We start from the raw sequence: 20583 nt of genomic DNA, 5'->3' as shown, positions 1-20583 counted from the left end.
CTACTGCTTCCTCCCGATCCCCAAGGCTTGTTAACCTGTATAAGAAAGCTGTCAGATTGGTTTGACACAATTTGTTCCTGACAAATCTGCACTGATTGCTACTTATCACCTTATTATTTTCTAGATGTTTGCAAAAGGATTCTTTAATTATTTCCTCCATTATATTTGCCGAAGTTAAGATGACTGGTCTATAAGTCCCTGGTTGTCCTTATTTCCCTTTTTATAGGTTGGAACTATACTTGTTCTTTTCCAGTCTTCTGGAATCTTTCCTGTATTCCATGACTTTTCAAAGAGAATTGCTAATGACTTGCGTATCTCCTCAATCAGCTCATTAAGGCTACGTCTACACGTGAAGCCAACATCGAAATAGCTTATTTCGATGTAGCAACATTGAAATAGGCTATTTCGATGAATAACGTCTACACGTCCTCCAGGGCTGGCAACGTCGATGTTCAACTTCGACGTTGCGCGGCACCACATCGAAATAGGCGCTGCAAGGGTACGTCTACATGCCAAAGTAGCACACATCGAAATAAGGGTGCCAGGCACAGCTGCAGACAGGGTCACAGGGCGGACTCAACAGCAAGCCGCTCCCTTAAAGGGCCCCTCCCAGACACACTTGCACTAAACAACACAAGATACACAGAGCTGACAACTGGTTGCAGACCCTGTGCCTGCAGCATAGATCCCCAGCTGCCGCAGAAGCAGCCAGAAGCCCTGGGCTAAGGGCTGCTGCCCACGGTGACCATAGAGCCCCGCAGGGGCTGGCGAGAGAGCATCTCTCAACCCCCCAGCTGATGGCCGCCATGGAGGACCCAGCAATTTCGACGTTGCGGGACGCGGATCGTCTACACGGTCCCTACTTCGACGTTGAACGTCGAAGTAGGAAGCTATTCCGATCCCCTCATGAGGTTAGCGACTTCGACGTCTCGCCGCCTAACGTCGAAGTTAACTTCGAAATAGCGCCCGACGTGTGTAGCCGCGACGGGCGCTATTTCGAAGTTGGTGCCGCTACTTCGAAGTAGCGTGCACGTGTAGACACAGCTTAAGTGTTCTAGGTTGCATTTCATCAGGCCCTGGTGACTTGAAGACATCTAACTTGTCTAAGTAATTTTACACACTTCTACAAAAAAGAAAGGACAATAAACTAGCTAAATTACTTCATACCTCAGCATATTACAACTGCAGCTATCTGAGCTCACCACATAATATTGTTAACCTTTCCAGCTACAAACTCAGCCTGGCAGAAGAGTCTCTCTTATCCCAGGGACTTTTTTTCTGCCCCACCTCCTCCAAGAACTTACTGCAATTTTGTGGTGACCTCAAAGCCTTCTTTTGCCATCTCCGTCTAAGGGAATACTTCTAACACACCAATGAACATTAGTCTGACTCGCTCAATCCCCCCTACCAACACCAAAAGAAGACAAACCCTATGTGAATTCCCCCCCAACGGTCGTAGTGACAGTTTAGGTTTCTATCAGAGGGGTAGCAGAGTTCATCTGTATCTTCAAAAACAACAAGTCCTGTAGCACCTTATAGACTAACCACTATTTTAGAGCATAAGCGTTCGTGAGCAAAGACCCACTTCATCTTTGCCCACAGAAGTTTACGCTCCACAATAGCAGTCTAGATTTCTACATTCAGTGCTTCTGCAACCTTACACAGACTGACATTATACACCAACAACACCAAGTGACACACTGTCTCAACTGTGCTGAATACTGTGTTGTCTGGAGTCTCAAAAATAACTCGGACATTATAATCAAACCATCTGTCAAAGGGGTGCTGTTGTCATCATGAATAAGTCAGACTATGAACAGGAGGCAGCTAGACAACTCTCCAACACCCACATTTTACAACTCTCTTTCTTCTGATTCCATTTTAGAATTCCAACAAAAACTACACCATCATCTTAAGGAACACCCTTCCTCTACTTGGGATCAAATTCACACAGACACACCATCTGAGCCCCGACCCAGATTATTCCATTTGCTTTCTAAAATCCATAAACCTGGAAACTCTAGACTCCCTGTCATTTTGGGTATTGGTACCCTTACTACTGGACTATCCAGCTACATAGACTCCCTCCACAAACCCTACACCACCAGCACTCTTAGCTATCTATGAGATACCACTGACTTCCCGAGGAAATTACAAAACATCAGAAACCTTCCTGGATAGTTCTATTAGCAGAGATTTCTCAGAGAAATAAGCTGCAAGTTTGAACAAAGAAAATACAGCAAGGTTGTGATATTCACAAGTTTAACATCTGCAAATTCAATTATTCACGAGCAGTTGCCGCTTTGCAGGGGCTCTGAGAGACAAGCACCAGCAACAGCCACTTCCTCAGGACACCAGGCAGGGAACACTGGCAACTACCACTTCACCAAGGTTCCGAGGGATGAAACCTGCAGCCGCAGCTTTCCCAGGGCTCCAGGCAGGGAGCACTGGCGACTGCCACTTTGCAGGGGCTCTGAGCAAGGAGAGGTGGCAGCTGCTGCTATCCCAGGACTCAGGCAGAGGAGTGCCAGTGGCTGCTTCCCCAGAGCTGCCCAGGAGCCCACCAAGTTCCCCTCCCACATTTCATCATGTTCTAGTATAGGTCATGTACCATTCACTTCCTGTGTTTGAGTAGATGTGTACAGTATGGTCACAACACTATGAATTGGATAACAGAGAAGCTTTCCCTAAAAAGAAGGGTATCATTGGCTACATCTACACTAGCCCCTTCCTTTTGGAAGGGGCATGGTAATGAGCAAGTTGGGAAGATGCTAATGAGGCACTGTCATGAATATGCAGCGTCTCATTAGCATAATGGCAGTGGCGCGTGATTCAAAAATGCTGCTTTTGAATCGTGTGTTTCCTGTGTAGATGGGGGCCTTTCGAACAGACCCCCCTGGATTTTGAAAGCCCCTTCTTCCTATTTGGTTTTAGAAAGAAGAGGCTTTCAATGTTCAGGGGTCCTTTCGAAAATCCCCCATCTACACGGGCGGTGCGCGATTCAAAGCGGCGCTTTCGAATCGCATGCAGCTGCCATTATGCTAATGAAGTGCAGCATATTTATGGAAGCACCTCATTAGCATCTTCCCAACTCGCTCATTACCATGCCCCTTCCAAAAGGAGGGGGCTAGTGTAAATGTGGCCATTGTGTTTATATTGCATCCTGCAATATGGCTTGTGAACCCAATAGTCCACTGACTTATATCTTGCATGGTCACTTACACCTAACAGCTAATTCCTCAACTGCCACCAAGACATGCTTGCCACATATGAAGCAGAGCCATGGTACAAGTTATTTTAAACTTCTCCATTTCTCTTTCTCCTATCTGACACTGAGTCTGGTCCCTGACCACAGTAAGCCTGAGGATGCTCTAAACCAGGGGTCAGCAACAAAACTAGTAAGAAGAGCCATTTTTTTCAAATGCAATTAAAAAATCAATAATTCAAGAACCACAATGTAGGTGAATATGATACGGTCCTTATTAAATAATGCCAAACCATACTTTTTGTAACCCCTTTTGAAGAACAGTGCACACACAATGATTTCTAATGTGATACATGTTTACTGCAGGACATTCACAAACTTTTTACATATTCTATTTCCTCACACTTTACATCTGTGTGTTTGTACTACTTTTTTCCTGATTTTCACTCCCAAACCTTTTCTCCCTCTGGACAATGCTAGGGGGAGTTAGTCAATGTTTTAAGATCACATATCATTTGTTATTTAGATATGAGCTGTTCATTGTGTAGCTTTTAGACATTCATCGTTTATCGATAATCAGAAGGTTTTTTTTTTAACTTTGCAATTATAGCATCAGGAGAAACAAAGAAGTTCTTAAAGAGCTGCATGAAGCTCCAGAGCCACAGGGTGCAGACCCCTGCTCTAAACTAATCCCAGCAGCCCACAAGAGCAAGAGACCATTCCAGCAGCTATAAATTGCCAGATGATAAAGGCATCCCAATCACACACTTTTTTTCCACAAACATTTCTTTTCCCAGAGACTGAGAAAGGAGACAGTACAGACTATAGATATGATATGTTGACTCTGTCACCTGGGGATTCTCTTTACACAAAAGAAGCAACAAGCCTGTTAAACCAGACTTCCATCTGCTTTATTAAACAAGAATGGTGCAAAGTTGCAAGAGTGGCTGTAAAATGTCACCAGTGCAGAACAACAGAATTTCCATCTTTTTGTGGCAGTGTAAATTACTATGCAAGATACAGGAATGTGAAGAACCAGACCCCGTGGGATTTTATAAACCTTGATCTAGACAGACAAAAGGGAAGGAAATTTAGAATAATAAGTGTATAATTGTTGTTGAATAATGCTCTTTGCCCTTGTTATAATATCTGAAATTGAAATAGAAAGACAGGCCCAAGTGCAATTATATGTTTTAGAAATGATCCCTTTGAGAAAAGCCTCCTACTGAGGAATACTTACAGCTTTGCAAAAAGTTACTTCCTGATGCATGTAATCCCTGCTTATAATGATCAAATGACATTCTACCATTGCTTTTAGAAAAGGAAGTCAGATTGCTCTGGCAGTCAAACAGCTACCTCGTGTTTTCTTTATGTTAGATAAGATGCCAGAGTAATCTATGTACTAAAAAGACAACCACAACAAAAAAACTTATCAAATCTATCTCTACTAGACATACAAAAAAGTAGTGAGGAGCGATTTCAAAGCTTACCTGATGTTAAGTTTGCTCTGAGAGGGGAAAAAAAGACATTACCCATCATTTGATTTTTAAGATTAAACTACTAACTTTCTTTTGGACTCTTCTGTGTACTCATAGACTATGTCTACACTTGACCCGTACTTTGAAGGGGGCATGGTAATCAGGCTGATGGGATATTACTAATGAAGTGCTGTGGTGCATATGGAGCACTTCATCAGGCAAATTCTCCCACGTGGCAACTTTGAAGTGTCAAACTTTGAAGTGCCGGCATGCCATGTAGCCACAGGCACTACGAAGTTGGTAAGTAAAGGCACTTCAAAATAGTGTGGGCACTTCAAAGTGCCCACAACTACGTGGCATGCTGGCACTTCGAAGTCTGACACTTTGAAGTTGCCATGGGGGCGAATTAGCCTAATGAAGTGCTGCATGTGTATTGAAGCACCTCATTAGTAATCTCCCATCAGCCTTATTACCATTCCCCCTTCGAAGTACGGGGCAAGTGTAGACATAGCCATAAAGCAAGCTACAAATACATTTTCACTTACTTTAATTATCATTCATATATCACTGGAAGTCAAGTGGCATCTATTATATATTTGAGAGAGTTTGTCTGTCGAGTTGATCAAGAGCGCCTCCTAAATGGTAAGAGCTAGAACCACCAACTTCAGTATACAGCTACTTTTTGTCATAACTTCAAGCACTGTAAATGTTTGGTTGTGCCAGGAAAATGAGATGTACCTGGAATGGAACTGCTTCTCATAAAACCAAACAGAAAAGAGACAGAATCACCACATCAAGTACAGTCCTCAAAACTGACATGATGGAATGAACGTAGAAAGAGACTAAACCAAGATGGGCCAGAAAAATAGGATGAAATAGGATTGCTTCTCAATAAACCTCAAAGAAAAGAGATAAAATGGAGAAATTTGGAGTAGTGCTCTGTTTAGGCACAGCTAAATTAATGCTTAAGGGTTGAAAATGAGAAAAAAATGGTATTAGAAACCAAATTCATTGTAGCTCTTTTTTGCTAAAATACAGCAAATGTTAAGAGTTTATAGAGACGAAGAAAAAAATACACTTGATGGAATTCCCATTTTTAAAAATTACTAAAATAGACAAATTTTAACAATCTCTTTAAAAATTAGCTTCATAAAAATAACACCATTTTTGAAAAATACAACCATTTAAATAAAGCATGCACATTTTCCATTTTTTAAAAAAAACTTTTTTCAGTTAAGGACTCAAGCAACACTGGGTAAATCTGCTAGAATCTTATATTCTGAACACCTTTTCAAATGAAAGGTATAGATATTTTCTTAATTAAAAAGAGTATCAGTCAACTACTCTAGTACCTGTGTTTTATACTTTTGCTAAAAAGTTATTGAAGAATTAGATGTAATAAAGTTTTAATTTCTCTAACATATTTATCTGTATGCTAAGTAGCTGACATTATTTTGAATAGAATCCAATCAATCATTGTCTTTCCTGCATACTGATTAGTTGTGTGGCTTTTATGCCATAGAATGCACTAATGTTAAAGAGTGTGCATGAACTGAGAATCTGCATATGGCACATACTGAAACAAAGAGATAAAAATGTACATAATGTGGAGCATCAGGGTTGACAGTGAGGATGAACAGACACCTCTGAAACAAAAGGAAAAGTATAACAAGGACAATAAATATGTAATATATGACTTTTTAAAATAATGCAGAAAAAAATAGCCATCAAACACATGTATCTGCACAGGCTTTTTAAATGAATGTTTAATAAATTAATAATTGTATACACTAATTACTTTCAGGGTTTGTTGGTAAAACAATATACTTGCAGGATTTCAGCAAACTGGTGAGATACGGCTATGGATCCTAACACCCCCGTTGGTCACAAATTTGATGAAGTCTACAAAGTATAGTCCTCTGCATTCCAAACGAACGTATTGTGGAGTTGACATTTCTACCTCACACTAGGGGAAGGGGCTTGCCTATGGCAGATAAACTGTGACTTCTAGATCTGCCCAGGAAGGGGATCTCTTTCCTTTCACACAAACAACAAGGCAGAGACTGAGCCATTTCCAATGGAGCAGCGTTCACGCAGGCTTGTCCAGCCCCCGCTTACAGAGGAAGGCAGGGATAGGCCGGTTCAGATATGACTGGCTCTGCCAAGAGCACTGCACGTCAGGGCGTGTATGCTGTCCTATGTCAGCCCTAATGTGGATTCTCACAAAAAAAACAGCAGAGGTTAGAAGGCACTCTCCTTCCTGTCGTGTCCCTTCCTTTTAAGAAGACTCCAGGGGCAGATGTGGCTGGAGCTGCCAGGGAGAGAGTTAATTCACAGATACAGGACTTCAGCACAGGCAGCTCTACCACCTGGTGATCTGTTATAATTCATGGGAAGCCCTAACAATCCTTGAGATTCTTGAGTGGCCCTCACCACTTCTTTCCTGAAGAAAGCAATCCCACTAAACCAGTGGGTTTTTTTGTGGGTCTGTCCCACGAAAGCTTACCTAATAAATTATTTTTTTAGTCTTTAAAGTGCTACTTTACTGCTTTTGTGTTTTGATAGCATATAGACTAGCACGGCTTTCTCTCTGTTACCACTAAACCAGTGTTTCCCAAAGTGTGGTACGCATATCACTGGTGGTACGCAAAAGGATTTCAAAGGGTACACGGCAGATTATAAATTACTAAAAATCAGGAGATAAGCACTGAGATGGCACTGAGAGAGGAGGGGTACGTTGATATGGCTGGTGTCCCGAAAGCGTGTGCAAACGTTTCAAGTTTGGGAAACACTGCACTAAACAATGTGGAGGGTTTAAATACAGGAGGCGCCATCCAGTCTAGCATAAGCAAAGTCCAGATTCCTTGAGACTAGTATTAAGTGGCTCAGTGAAGGTTCATTTTTATTACTCCTATCTTATTCCCAGGAAAGAGAACAACAAAAACAGCTTCAGAGGAATCCCTGCACAGTGTCAAAAATGTAGACTTACTCACAGTAACGGGCCTGCACGTTGCAGAGCAAGAAGAAAAGCACACTAATCATAGAGAAGCACTGCCCCAAACAAGATAAGGAAGTTGCCATGTCACTGAGGGAACGCAAGGTGCAGGGAGGACAAAGCAGGGGTAAGCAGGAAGGAGGAAGAGAAGATGATGCAGAGGGGTGACGAGGAGGATAAGGCAAACGGGAAGAAGAGGAGAAACAGAGGCAAGTGATAAGGCAGAGACAAGAGATATCAAGAAATGAACTGTAGTGTGAAGCACAAAGAAAGAAACATTGCAGGGAAGTAACATAATACAGAAGGGCATAAAAACTAAAAAGAGAAAACAAAAGAAAAAGGGAGGCAATCCATCTGACTAGAAACACTGCCTCATAGCAGCCACTGACAGCAGACAGTGCTAAAAGAAGAGCTGATTCAGGCACTCAGAAGACTCAAGCCACTTGGGGCCCCACAGGGAAGAAGAAAGAAATCACTTTCAAGTCTGAATGAATTAGAAACCTTATGCTTAAACATTTCATCCCAGAATAGATCAGATCCTGCAACAGGATAGCAACAATTCCCTCTGAATTCAATAGGAATTGTTTGCATCAACTAGAAAATAAGGAAGGCCAAACTGAATATTAGGTTTTCAGTTTTTGCTCAATCAGTGGGAGTTTTCACTGAGTTAGGATTGTTTAAAAACAGAACAAAGACTTCATGATTTGGTTCAAAAACATAATTTGTCATTGCAAGAATGAGCTGCAGTACATTTCAGGCAGGTCAGACAAACATGAGCACTTAGCTCCATTCAGTTAGAGGAGACATCCCCCCGACTGGCATACAACAAAGTGGCTCTGTCAGAGGAAGGAAGAATTTTATAAAAGGCTCAAACATGCATATATGTGCTCAATGCAAGACTGTCAGGTTGGTGAGCAGCCAAACGCAGCACTACTCAACAATTTAATTCTCCACTACCTGCTTTACCTAAAATATATTGCTCTCTTCTTTCTTTTATGTCCTTCAGGTCTAGAAAGCAGCGAAGTATGAATATCTAAAGGGATGGGAAACACCATCAAGAGAACCCTATTAGAAAACCATGGCCATGATAGCTTCCCAGTCCCAAAAGCTCGGGAAAAAGGAAACAGCAGAAGTGTCCTTTTTCCCCACTCAGGAGAAGAGAAAAAAGAGAGAATGAAGAGAGCAATATACACAGAGGAGTGCACTGAACTCATCATAGCAGTCATTGATGGGGAGTTTATAATTAGTATATGGCTATCAACCAAGGAGGTTCATAAGATTGGACTCTCCCACAGGCCCCATCTACATGAGCAAGTTTTTTCAGAAAAGCCAGGCCTTTAAAAAAATGCAGAGCATCTACACACAAAATGCTTTCTTTCGATCTGAAATCGAAAGAACACAGCCTTTTCTCCACCAGCCCTCCTCCTCTTCCAGATGAGGAAGAATGCATTGTTCTGCAAGATTCTTTTGAAAAACAGTATGTGTACATGCTCCACGGGCCATTCTTTTGAAAGAGCAGTCCTCGTGGTGCTGAACTTTTCAATCCCTGGCTCATTCTTTCAAAAGAGCACGGGCTGTGTGAACACCCTTTATCAAAAGAGCAGACTGATCTTTTGAGCTGCCTTTTTGTGTGTGAATGCCCTCTGTCAAAAGAAGTTTTTCTGGAATATCTCTTCCAGAAGAACTTCTTTCGAAGGATTGATGTAGTGTAGAAACAGCCACAGCATAAGGGAAAGAAACCTGAGGTATTCCTTCACAGTGAGGAGGGGGAGCGCTGGGCTTAAAGCCACTACTACTACTACACAACCTTCCCTTTTTCCCTTTGATTTACTGAATGTGTTAGCTCTTTACAATTTATTTCACATTTGGCAGGTGGCCATATCACAAAATCCATAACCCCCACCACTGACACCTTTGATAGCTGTTTCAGCAGACACACGTAGCTGAGTGTGCATAGATAATGAGCAATCCTCTCATTCTCAAAACTTGTCCATTTGCATTTTTCTTAAATCGCGACACCGTTACCATAAAAATGGTGCAAATCCCTCTAGAAAATAACTTCCTGAAGCTTAAGAGTGGAAAATTGCTTCACTCAACTAATTTCCAAAATCTAAGACATAAGCTTCTTTAAAAGTTCATTAATATTTATATATTTAAGCCATTAATACTGTTAAGTCATATCCATTTCTACTTGCCCTGTGATAAGAACATAAAAATAGCCATAAATCTATTTAGCCCAGTAGTTCGTCTTCCAACAGTGGCCACTGTCACATGCCCAAGAAAGAATGATCAAAACAGGTAAACATCAAGTAATCCATCCCGTCATTCATTCCCAGCTTCTGATGTTTATCGTATATTTGTAATCAAATTAATTTGTCATAAAATATATTTTATAATGAATACTGTGATGTGTGATTGATTTTGTGTTGACTGTTTTCACTGGAGAATGAGTTGCCCAAAATATGTTCGTAAGTGAAGTCAGCAGTAGAGAACTGAAAAACTATCCTTCATCAAAGGGACTCACCAATAGCTCAGCCAGTTGTGTGATCTAGTATTTCTCTGACCACGCTATAAGCAAGGATTTACTCTCAGAATTTGTCTTCTCAAGCACCTGACTGCATCTTGGGAAGCTGCGAGAAAGAAACTCTTCTACTGTGGACCCCTGAAAACTCACAGAACATCTATTCTCCATGTCCAGAATCGATAGAAGGCTCTGCCGCAGACTTTCCAAAGCCCGCAGGAGGAGAACACCTCTCCTGATTACCTCCTGAGATGTACAGGCCCTATCACTCATCTGGGACAGACTCCTTTTCCAGATCCCCATTGACCACTGCATCACCTCTGTTTCCTCCATCCTCAACAAATGTTACCCTTCTCCAGGCTCCTATCCAGGTTTTCAGCTTCACAGCCATAAGCATATGTGTTTGATGTGTTTGCATTTTTATGTATATAAATTTTGCAACTATAACCAATTCTCAGCTGGTGTCATTTCATTTAACTCAGTGGGGTAATGCTGATTTACACTGGCTGACAACCCAGTTCTCTACTTTCAAATGTTATACAAATTTAGACTATACAATCTATCTTCAGAAGTTCCTCATATTTTAAATGACTGCTTTTTTACTGATGTGTCTATTTTGTTTTTTGTTGTGTTGATTATGTTTATAGATAATTCAAAAGATATGAGATATTAGGATAGACACCCCGACCAAATACAGTTTTTCCATTAGAATATCAGATTAACATGAGCAAAGAGGAGCAGAACCTGGCAGAACTCAAACACAGTTGAAGAAGTGGGGAATAACAGTTCTATAACAAATTCTACTTCTTCCATAATACCACAGAACCCCTTCTATCTGACATCAATGAATTTAGGATCCATAGGACAGGAAGAAGCTGTCAGGCAGTAGCCATCCTTCCTGGCAAGTTCTCGTGTGAGCCTAGATGATTTCCAGGAAGACACCTACATGCTGGTCCTGTACTTTGCCTCCACCCAGATTTACAGGAGAAATAGGGGCTACACTGGACAACAGTGCCAATAGATACAGGATTTCACAGAAAAATATGAGCCAATCCATTTTATGATACAGCTACCATTATGAACTTTCCCTTTCGTTTGGCTTATTCTGCTCCAGTACCAAAAAATAATGTGAAAAGAAAAACACTAGATTAAATTCTGCTCTAGAATTGCTCAGAATTTATACTAATACAACACAGAGCAGAATGTGAATAGGAGAGTGATCAAGATGTAGAATTTGTTGATGCATATTGAAGGAGTTAAAAAAGGCCTCTTTAAAATGCTAACAATGAATGCTAATATCGTATAAAATATTATAATTTATTTCTGCTTAATATTGCTATAAATATTTTTTAAAAAGATGGAAAGGAATATGCACACACTTTAATCCTAAATATTGACACATTGTAAAATTAGGTCAGAAAGATTTGAGTTCAGCTTTTGTAAAAACTATTGCTTAAAAACCCACCAAATTATATAAAATTAGTAGCCTCTGACACAAACAGATATTTTACTTTTGCTCACGTTGTGCTTTAGGAAGTTAGTTATTAAGAGAGTCCTTATGATAGACTGACAGTTATGGAGATTTCTGCCCTGAATTTCTCAAGGGAAAAAAACAGATTGTTGATTGACAGCTGCATAACTGTTCTTTACATTGACCTGAATTAATCTGCCTTTTGCAAATGTTTACATTTTGTCTATTTCTTTAATCTTATATCCTTGGTAAACAAAGTATATGCAAAATGGGTCAATGTATAAGAATTACCTTTTTTAGTAAATACTTTCTATAGTAAATAAACAAGGTTATCAATTGTAACCTGAAAAAATGACTTCATTCACATAAGGCTATGCATTAACCCAGATTTTCCAAACAAATATAATCCCACATTATCTGTTTACTAGTTTGCATCCAATCTTGTTTTGTTGCTATTGTTTCTTGTCTGGTTCAGGTGGGGGAGAGGGATTGTTGGCAAATTTTGTTTTTCTTTTACACACCCAAATCTCCCATAAGGATTTTGAGTGCGCAAAGACTGCACAGGCAGGACCTACGAACTCTTCCAACTTTTTAAATATATAAAAATGTTAAAGATATTATTCACTATAAACAATTTAATTATTCCAATGCAATCCAGTATTAATATTGGATACAATAAGTGTTATAAATGGTATCATAAAAATATATTCCTGAAATTAAATTGCAAGTTAAAATTATTAATATATATTTCTAAATACAATTAATAAAATATAACACTGGTAAATTATTAGATATACTCTGCTGCACATGACACACTTTGCACATTGCAGCCTAGGTTAAAAATCTCTGTTATAGCAACAGCAGTCTCTTTAAAGCTCAGCTCTAAAGTACATAAACCTTCCTTTAGAATGTCTTCATTAAAGCAATACCTCCCCCTTACAACATTTCATCATTTTCCATGAAGGCAATGTTCCAATTATATAACAACCATACAACAACGTCCATTGTATAAATTCTTGTCTTGGACAAGTTTATTATAAAGAAAAACCTCAACTAATACAAACCCTAAAAATATACCTAAGAATTTAGCATTAAAATCTTAAAATATATGAGCCTAATACCAAGAAGCATGACTTTGAGAGGACTGATTTCAGAAAACTAAAGAGCAAAAACAAGTAGAGTAATTTTAATCTAAACAACAGTCAGAGATAAAGTACATTTTTTATTTGCATCACTATTTTCAACATGAATTGCCCTCAAATTATAATTTTTGTCAATTCTCTTTTAACAGCAGATATTACAATACACACAGTGAAAGTGACAGCTAAAACAATGAAATATTTCAAATAAATTTTGTTTCAGAGTACCACTAAATACCATTTTTTCTAATTAAATCCCATACTAACAAGTGCTCCCTTATACTAACAGTTAATTGTCAAAGTATATAAAACCAACACAACTACAGAAAGAAAATCAAAGAACTTACCAAGTTATGATTAGTTGAATTAGAATCATCTTCTGGGAATGGGATGTAAACAGCTAAGGCCACACAATTGGCAAAAATAGACAGCAGTATAAATATGTCAAATGGTCTGAAAAAAGTCATTTTAAGGAATATACAGACTTTGATTATCTGCACATCAGCAATCTCATTCTGCTCTGGATTTCCACTTCTTGCACTTACATCTTATTTTTAAAATGTCTGATTTTTTCATGATAATCTTTTGAGTGATGACTGACAACCAATTCTTCCTCAGCATCAATTATATCACCATACCTTATTGTTTTTGATCATAATGACATTGAAATGCCCTCTCTTCTTTTATGACAAGGAGTATATCCACTTTAATTCTGCCACACAGTATTTTATACTAAATGTGTATATATAAATCTAATCACACAATAATATTAAATCAATAAGCTGGCCACTGGATTATGAAGTACACTTACAAATCTATGCACACGTACCTGCCATTAACATTAAAGGAAACTATATGAATACATCAATGTGAGAATAAATCACACAGGGTGAAGATTGTAGTATGGGATGAGGTAGGTCCCCAGGGAAACAGAGCATCAGCAGTTTTGCAGTGTGAGGGACTGGAAAGCTGAGGTGTGAATACGCATGAAGGCTCTGCACCCATCTCGCTAGTCTGTAACAACTGCATTCTGCATCCAGTCTGCTTCAGTCAGAGCATGGAGATAAGGATTTAGATAAGCAGGAATAAGGGACATGGTCACTTGCTCTGCAATTACACAGACCCAGTGGCTACAGACTTCAGTGTAGACGGAGGACATGCAGGAATTACACTACTACCCTTGTCCAACGCTGGAAAACCAACAGCAAATAGCCAATCCAACTCCCACTGGGAATTCTGGGATTCCTCTTCCCCCAGGTGGGGAAAAAAAAAAAAACCTCTTTGAAGCTCATACCTCATTTATCCTGCCTGTGCACTGAATTTGGGTAGAAAAGAAGGATATTTAACTTTTATTTATTTACATATGTATAGCATTCTTAACTCCATGCCCAACTCTCCTTGATTTTTATCTGGGGGAGTTTTGCATACTCATCACAGGCAGTATACTAAAAATTATCTTAACTGCCTTAGAGATATAACCTCACTGAATGAAATTTAATGCTGTGCAGAGAGGCAGCACAAGGCATAACTTAAAACCACATCAAGCCACAAGAGAAAATTCATGCATCCTGAATCACATACTTTATGTTCACAACTCCCATTGATGGTTGCTATTTTATGTACTGTGGATCTCAACATACAAAGTAAGAACCTATGTCTCTATCTTAATCTTCATTTTCTTCCTAAATGAAATGAGTAGAGGTATCAATTTACATTTTAATAAATTACAACTTTGCTTTAAGATGTAGAGCTATTGGGCCCAAATTCTGCTCTCGGTTATTGTTCTCTGAATCCAGAGGTATTTAACAGAGTTGAACTCAGCCCAACAGAGACCAACTCACAGGAGTTTCTTGTACTTTATGCCAGTGTAAATGAGAGCAATATCTGACCCACTAAATTTAATTTTAATTAAATTATCTTTAAAAATAACTCAAAAGAACATGTGTATAAAAAGTGTAGTACTAAGCACTGTGAAATCTTTTATAGAAACTGCTCTCAGACTGAAGGGATTGTTTGAAGTAGTACATTTATTCTGGCATTTAACAATTTACTTGCTACCAGTCATTTGCTGGCAAAGGGAAATTATCTAGATTAAAAGGCCAAATTTTTATGCACTCCCCAGGAAATGACATTTTCTGTTTTAAAATGTTGAGATTTACAAAAACAAACAAACAAACTAAAAATTATCAACTCTCCAAGAGAAGTTTTAAAATCCCAGTCACAATCCTCCACCACTGAAGGAAGAAAAAAACAACCACCACCACCAAAAAAACATACAAGGCATTGTGAATATAGGCTAGCAACTCTGCTCTCTCATCTGTGACTATATAGGGAGCATACCCAAATAATATGTTTTGGCTGTCAACATGCCTTAGAAGTTCAGCTGACTCATTTATTGCAAACTACTTTTATGTGCTCAGAGTGACTCTCCTGTCTCCCTATTTCTCCATGAGGTGAGCAATATTTTGAAAGGACTTTTATACCTGGCTCACTGGGTCTAGTGGTAATGCAGAAAAGTGCCATGAGGAAAATCTAGACTTGACTTCTTGCTCCTAGAGCAAACAGCCTTGGGAGATTTACAGGGCAATGGTCTGTGGAAAGGAAATACTTCATATTACTCAAGCAATTATTCATTTGCCAATTATAAAGAAGCATTAACGGGTGTTGTCCCATCATGTCTTCCTTCATCAGAATGATCCTGGTTACAACCCGGGGATTTGATGGACGGATCTGAAGTAAAGGAAAGAATGTGGAGGGGGCAGCAGGAGAGGGAGTAGGGAATAAGAGAAGTTATCATGGCTTCAACAGAGAAGTAACAACTCCTCATGGTTGGAGAGGAGGGAAGGAGCTACTGAACTGCAAGATGCATCAGTCAGCCTGAGACAAAGTGAATTAGAAATTTATTCAATTTAAAAATCTATAACTAATATAAGTATATTTTACAAGGACATGTTCAGAATATTCTCTAAGGACCAAGTGATTTGAGAGTGTTTTTCCCAGGGCAAAATAGGTAGGGGAACATACCAAACCTGCTACCCTGTTCAACTCTGTACATTTTTGTTTCAGACATTTATTTTAATTAGGCTATGTCTACACCTGCCCCCAACTTCAAAGGGGGCATGGTAATCAGGGTGATGGGAGGTTACTGATAAAGTGCTGCAATGCATATGCAGCACTTCATTAGGCAAATTCTCCCCCGTGGCAACTTTGAAGTGCCAGCATGCCATGCAGCTGCAGGCACTCTGAAGTGCTTTGACTCCCCAAAATTATTTCCCCAACACTCAAAATTCTCTTATTCTCTACTCAGCCAAGAAACTTTTGGGGAGTGAACACACTTCGAAGTACGCCATGGCATGCCAGCACTTTGAAGTTGTCGTGTGAGAGAATTCGCCTAATGAAGTGCTGCATATGCATCACAGCACTTCATTAGTAATCTCCCATCACTCTGATTACCATGCCCCTTTGAAAGTTGGAGGCAGATGTAGACATAGTCTTAGAGAAATTATTTTCCATGTAATGAGGACCTATATTAAGGGATATAGTCTAATTTTGATGAGTAAGAACTTAAAATATGTAAATACCATTAACTTCAATGGATTACACATGTACAGTCAACTGCATTGATATGTATTATCTCCTGAACACTTAAAATTGCTTCCATTGCCAGGAAGGCTATTATTTTAACATATGTCATAACTATAAAAGAGAAACCAAACCCTAAAACATTATAATACACTGTTTAAGCCAATTATTTTTGTACCTGCACATATGAGTACATGAAAATTAATTTTATATTTTTTAAAAAATTTAAAGGCTGTGAGGCTGTTATTTATTACAAATAAAGTTTTAAATGTCACTTGAAATCCAATACAACCTAAATTTGCAACAAAAGAACTTACATACTACATGCTCCTATTCCAAGGCCTCTTCGCATTATTATTATTATTATTATTATTATTATTATTGTGCTAGCCTAGACAATCTCTTCAACATATTTGGAAAACTGGAAGAACAGATGGTAAAAACAGAACTGCATCAAAAGGATACTTCCATTCTACTAGACTTATGCAGGCTCTTCGTATTGGGTTATTGAGGGATAAACAGAAAAGGGCACGGGGTGGCCGACTGTTAGATGTATTACCCTGTTTTTTGCTCTTGGCATATTGCTGGCGTTTTCTTTGGGACAGAGATCCTACAGGTTGGGATGTGGTCGTGCTCATAGTTTGGGCAGCCTTGGCTTGTCTAGCAGCATCAATTGCAGCTTGCCAAGATAGAACAGTTGGCTTGGATGGTGCTGAACTGTTTGACTTAACCGTTGATCCGTCACCAGGGACAGGAATTCTGGTGCTACTTGCATAGTTTGCCTCTGCAGGAGGAAAAAAAAAAGTCATTTAGTCTTAGGTTTTCTACATTCAAATATAAACAAAATATTCTTGATAAAAAGGGTGGATGTATTTAAAAAATTCTTGAGGCCTTCCACACAACCACACGAGCACACAGACTCCTTCCGCCATAAGAAAAGTATAGGAATCAGTATTATAAACATCAGTTTAATAGGTCATTCAAGATGTGTGCTGACAACACTGTTCATTTTGACTATTTCACTTGAAGCATTTTACTGGAGTTTTCCAAACTAGATGACAGCTTACACATCATCATATTTACATCTAGCAAATCCTATCTTTTTTATGTGAGTGACTTTACTAAAACACCACTGTATTCACTATTTTCCCACCTGCCCCCTTTTGGTCAAACAAAAATCTGATAGTTCAGAATATTTTGAATAATTTATTTTATAAAGAATAATCAACTTATACACCATACAAATTAAAAATATTCTTGTCCAAGTTAAATCCTTCACCTTTCTACATTCTTAAAAAAAGGAAACTATATGGACATTTCCCTCCCATTACATTTCAATAGCTTTGATGATAAACCCTTCCATAAAGTCAGTATCCTCCACATTGTAAATTAACATACTGAAAACCTTTCAAAACCTTTCAAAGGGAAAATAAACTACAAATTCAACTAATGACCCCTTGAAACACTCTCATCTAAGTGGTCAACCAAGAAGGCAAAACAGCCCCACACTGCTAGGATCTTTGTCCTGCAAGCTCCTCAGCTGCAGCAGTAAAGTCTAGTACCAATGTCACCTGTAAAAAAGCCAGATGCTCTCTCCCCACCCCCCAAGTAAACTCAAAACTTGAAGATCTCTGAGATAGAAAATGATAGGATACATGCTAGCAATGAGGACAGAGAATGACACTGAGGCAGGTCTGCCAGGGCATGAAGTAGAAATATTGCCCGAAGATTGTTCACCTGACATTAAACAGATAAAAGTTCCACTTGCAAAGGCAACACCACCATCTTCCCAACCACGCACTAAAAACCCTTCCAGTGTGGATAGGATGGGAATGCAAATAAGATCAGGCCTCAGCTGCTGCTTCTCTCCTTGCTCAACTTGGTGCTGCTGCGTGTGGCAGGGGAGAGATGGGCATGGGGAGTGAGGTGAGGAGGGAAGCTGGGGTAATATGAAAATGGCTCCCTGGGCGGGCAGCTGGGAAGAGGTCACGCCTGGGTCTAGCCTCCACTATCTTCCGCCCCGGTGGATCTCCTCCCTGAATGATCCCACACAAGAGAAGGGGGTGAGTGGGAGGAGGTGCCAATCTCACAGCTCTGGCACACCAACAGCTGGGACCATTGCTAGGCTACACAAGGGAGAGTGCCTGCCTCCGGCTGCAGTTTGACACTCACAGTTTCACCTGCCTCATTTTCCCAGTAATTTCCCAATTATTTTTTCATTTCCTAATGCCCCTACATCGCCCCTCGCACACCCACCCACACGCACGCCGCCTCCCCCGCTTCTGGGATGCCATAAAATGGGGCTGGGCACAAGCCCCTTTAAATCAAGCTCTGGAAGTGAAATAAAGCCCAAGAGTCAGGGGCCACCCGGGGAGCCCTAGGGCCGCTTCTGGCCTCCAGCCCGGCCCCAAACCCAAACTAGCTGTTAATGTCAGGAGGGATGAACCATTGAACCCCAGCCCGGGAGGAAGCAGCAGCGCCTGAGCCTGTTTGCAAAGGAGATTAACACACGCGCGCCCCATGTGTCGTCCCTCCGGGCGCTGCTGGCAGCAGCGCCGGGGGGAGTGTGGGCTGGAAGCAACGACGCCAGAGCCGGCTGGGTAGCAACCCCTCGCCTGCCCCCGCACGCGCCCCCAGGGAGCTGCGTTCCCCGCCAGGTTCTGCCACGCGCGGAGAGCGAGACCGGCACGAGCCCTGCCTGCCTGCCTCCCGCAGCCCGGCCAGCGGGGTACGGCCTGGGGGCGGCAGAGGGAGGCGGTGCAGAAACGAACCCCGCTCCCCGGCTGGCCACGCGCGGCGAGCAGCGGCCCGGCTCATCTCCCACATCCTCGATCCCTTCCAAAGCCCCGTCGCTCTGCCCCAGCCTTAACCCGCCGCAGCCCTTCTCCAGCCCAAAGCCCCGGCCCCATGCCGCCCCATCTCCACCTCCCTCGGACCCGCTGCTGCCCTGCCGGGGACACCGGCTCTTACCGTCCGGGGGCTGCTCCTGCTGCTGGGGCATTCTTCCCACTTGGTGCGGGGCTAAGCGCGGAAGAAAAGCGAGCGCCGCTCCCAGCCCACCTCCACGCCAGGCGGCGCCTGCTGCCCTCTGCGCTCCCCCCTATCCGACCCCCATGGCAGCGGCTACTGTTAGGCGCGGGGCTGCTCCTGCTGCCGCGGCTGCTGCTGCTGCTGCTGCTTCTCTGCCGCTGCCAAATCCCTTCCAGTTGGGGCCAACATGACACTCACATCCGGGTGACACGGGATCTCTCCAGCCCTAGCAACCCGGCGGCGGCGGCTGCTCTCCCCCGCCGCCGCCACTGGGTTAACTCCCTCACTGCCGCCACCCGCGGCTCCGCGCGCTAATCGGCCCAGAGCTGCAGCCTCCGCAAATAGAACCGCGCCGGCCTGCTTAACCCCTCGCTAGCCGGCTCGGGGTGGGGGTCCCTTCCCGCCGCCCCCGTGTCAGCGCCGTTCACCAGCCACAGCCTCGCATTCCCCAGACCTGCCCGCCACCGCCCCCATGACCTGGCTCTGCCCTTCACGCTCCCTCCCTCCGCTAAACCCAGAGGCTGACCCACATATTCTCCCCACAGCCATATCATTGCCCTGCTCCACACTCTCCTTCAGCTAAAGCCCCACACATTCTCGCCCAGCCATATCTTTGCCCCACCCCACACTCTTCCTCCCTCAGCTACACTCAGAGCGTGCGCTACAGTTCACACACCCGAACTGTACTCTGGCTCTGCCCCCCACACTCCCTCCTTCAGCTAAACACAGCCCCTGCCCCACACATTCACACTTCTCCAGCCATATCCCTAACTTCCCCCACATACTCACTCCCTCAGGTAAACCCAAGCTCTGCCTGCCCCATACATTCACACCCCCAGTCATAGATCCAGCTTGTGCCACACACTCACACCCAGCTAAACACAACCTCTGCCCCAAACCTTCACACCCCAGCTTTATTCCAACCCTTCTCACAGTCCACATATCCCATCCTCTGGTTGTAGCCAAGTCCTGTCCCACACACTCTTCCCCACATCCTATGACCCATACCCACAGCCTGCCCCAGGCACAGGTTACAGAATCAATCCTTCACTGTCATCTACTTCTCTCTGGAGTCATGCCTAGCTTCATTCAGTCATCCTATCTTCCCTCTCCATCTCTTCACCCATGGTCTGCCCCAGCCAGAGGAGCAGATATTCATCCC

General features: G+C 41.9%; 1 protein-coding gene across 1 annotated transcript in view; it reads right to left on the bottom strand.

Moving 5' to 3' along the window:
- The window catches only part of CACNA1D (calcium voltage-gated channel subunit alpha1 D), a 354295-nt gene extending 334854 nt beyond the window's left edge, over positions 1 to 19441 (bottom strand). Inside the window, exons 1-3 of the mRNA XM_075006076.1 lie at positions 19362 to 19441; positions 16857 to 17175; positions 13157 to 13262 (exon numbers count right to left, since the gene is read on the bottom strand). Of these exons, the coding sequence (XP_074862177.1) occupies positions 13157 to 13262; positions 16857 to 17175; positions 19362 to 19392 (456 nt within the window). The 5' untranslated portion in view covers positions 19393 to 19441. The remainder of the gene's footprint in view (positions 1 to 13156; positions 13263 to 16856; positions 17176 to 19361) is intronic.
- Between the last annotated feature and the right edge of the window lie 1142 nt (positions 19442 to 20583).

This window comes from Carettochelys insculpta, chromosome 11 (assembly GCF_033958435.1).
Source record: "Carettochelys insculpta isolate YL-2023 chromosome 11, ASM3395843v1, whole genome shotgun sequence".
NCBI classification, from domain to species: domain Eukaryota; kingdom Metazoa; phylum Chordata; order Testudines; family Carettochelyidae; genus Carettochelys; species Carettochelys insculpta.
Note: the sequence above shows the minus strand (reverse complement) of the source record. Positions and strands in the feature narration are given on the sequence as shown.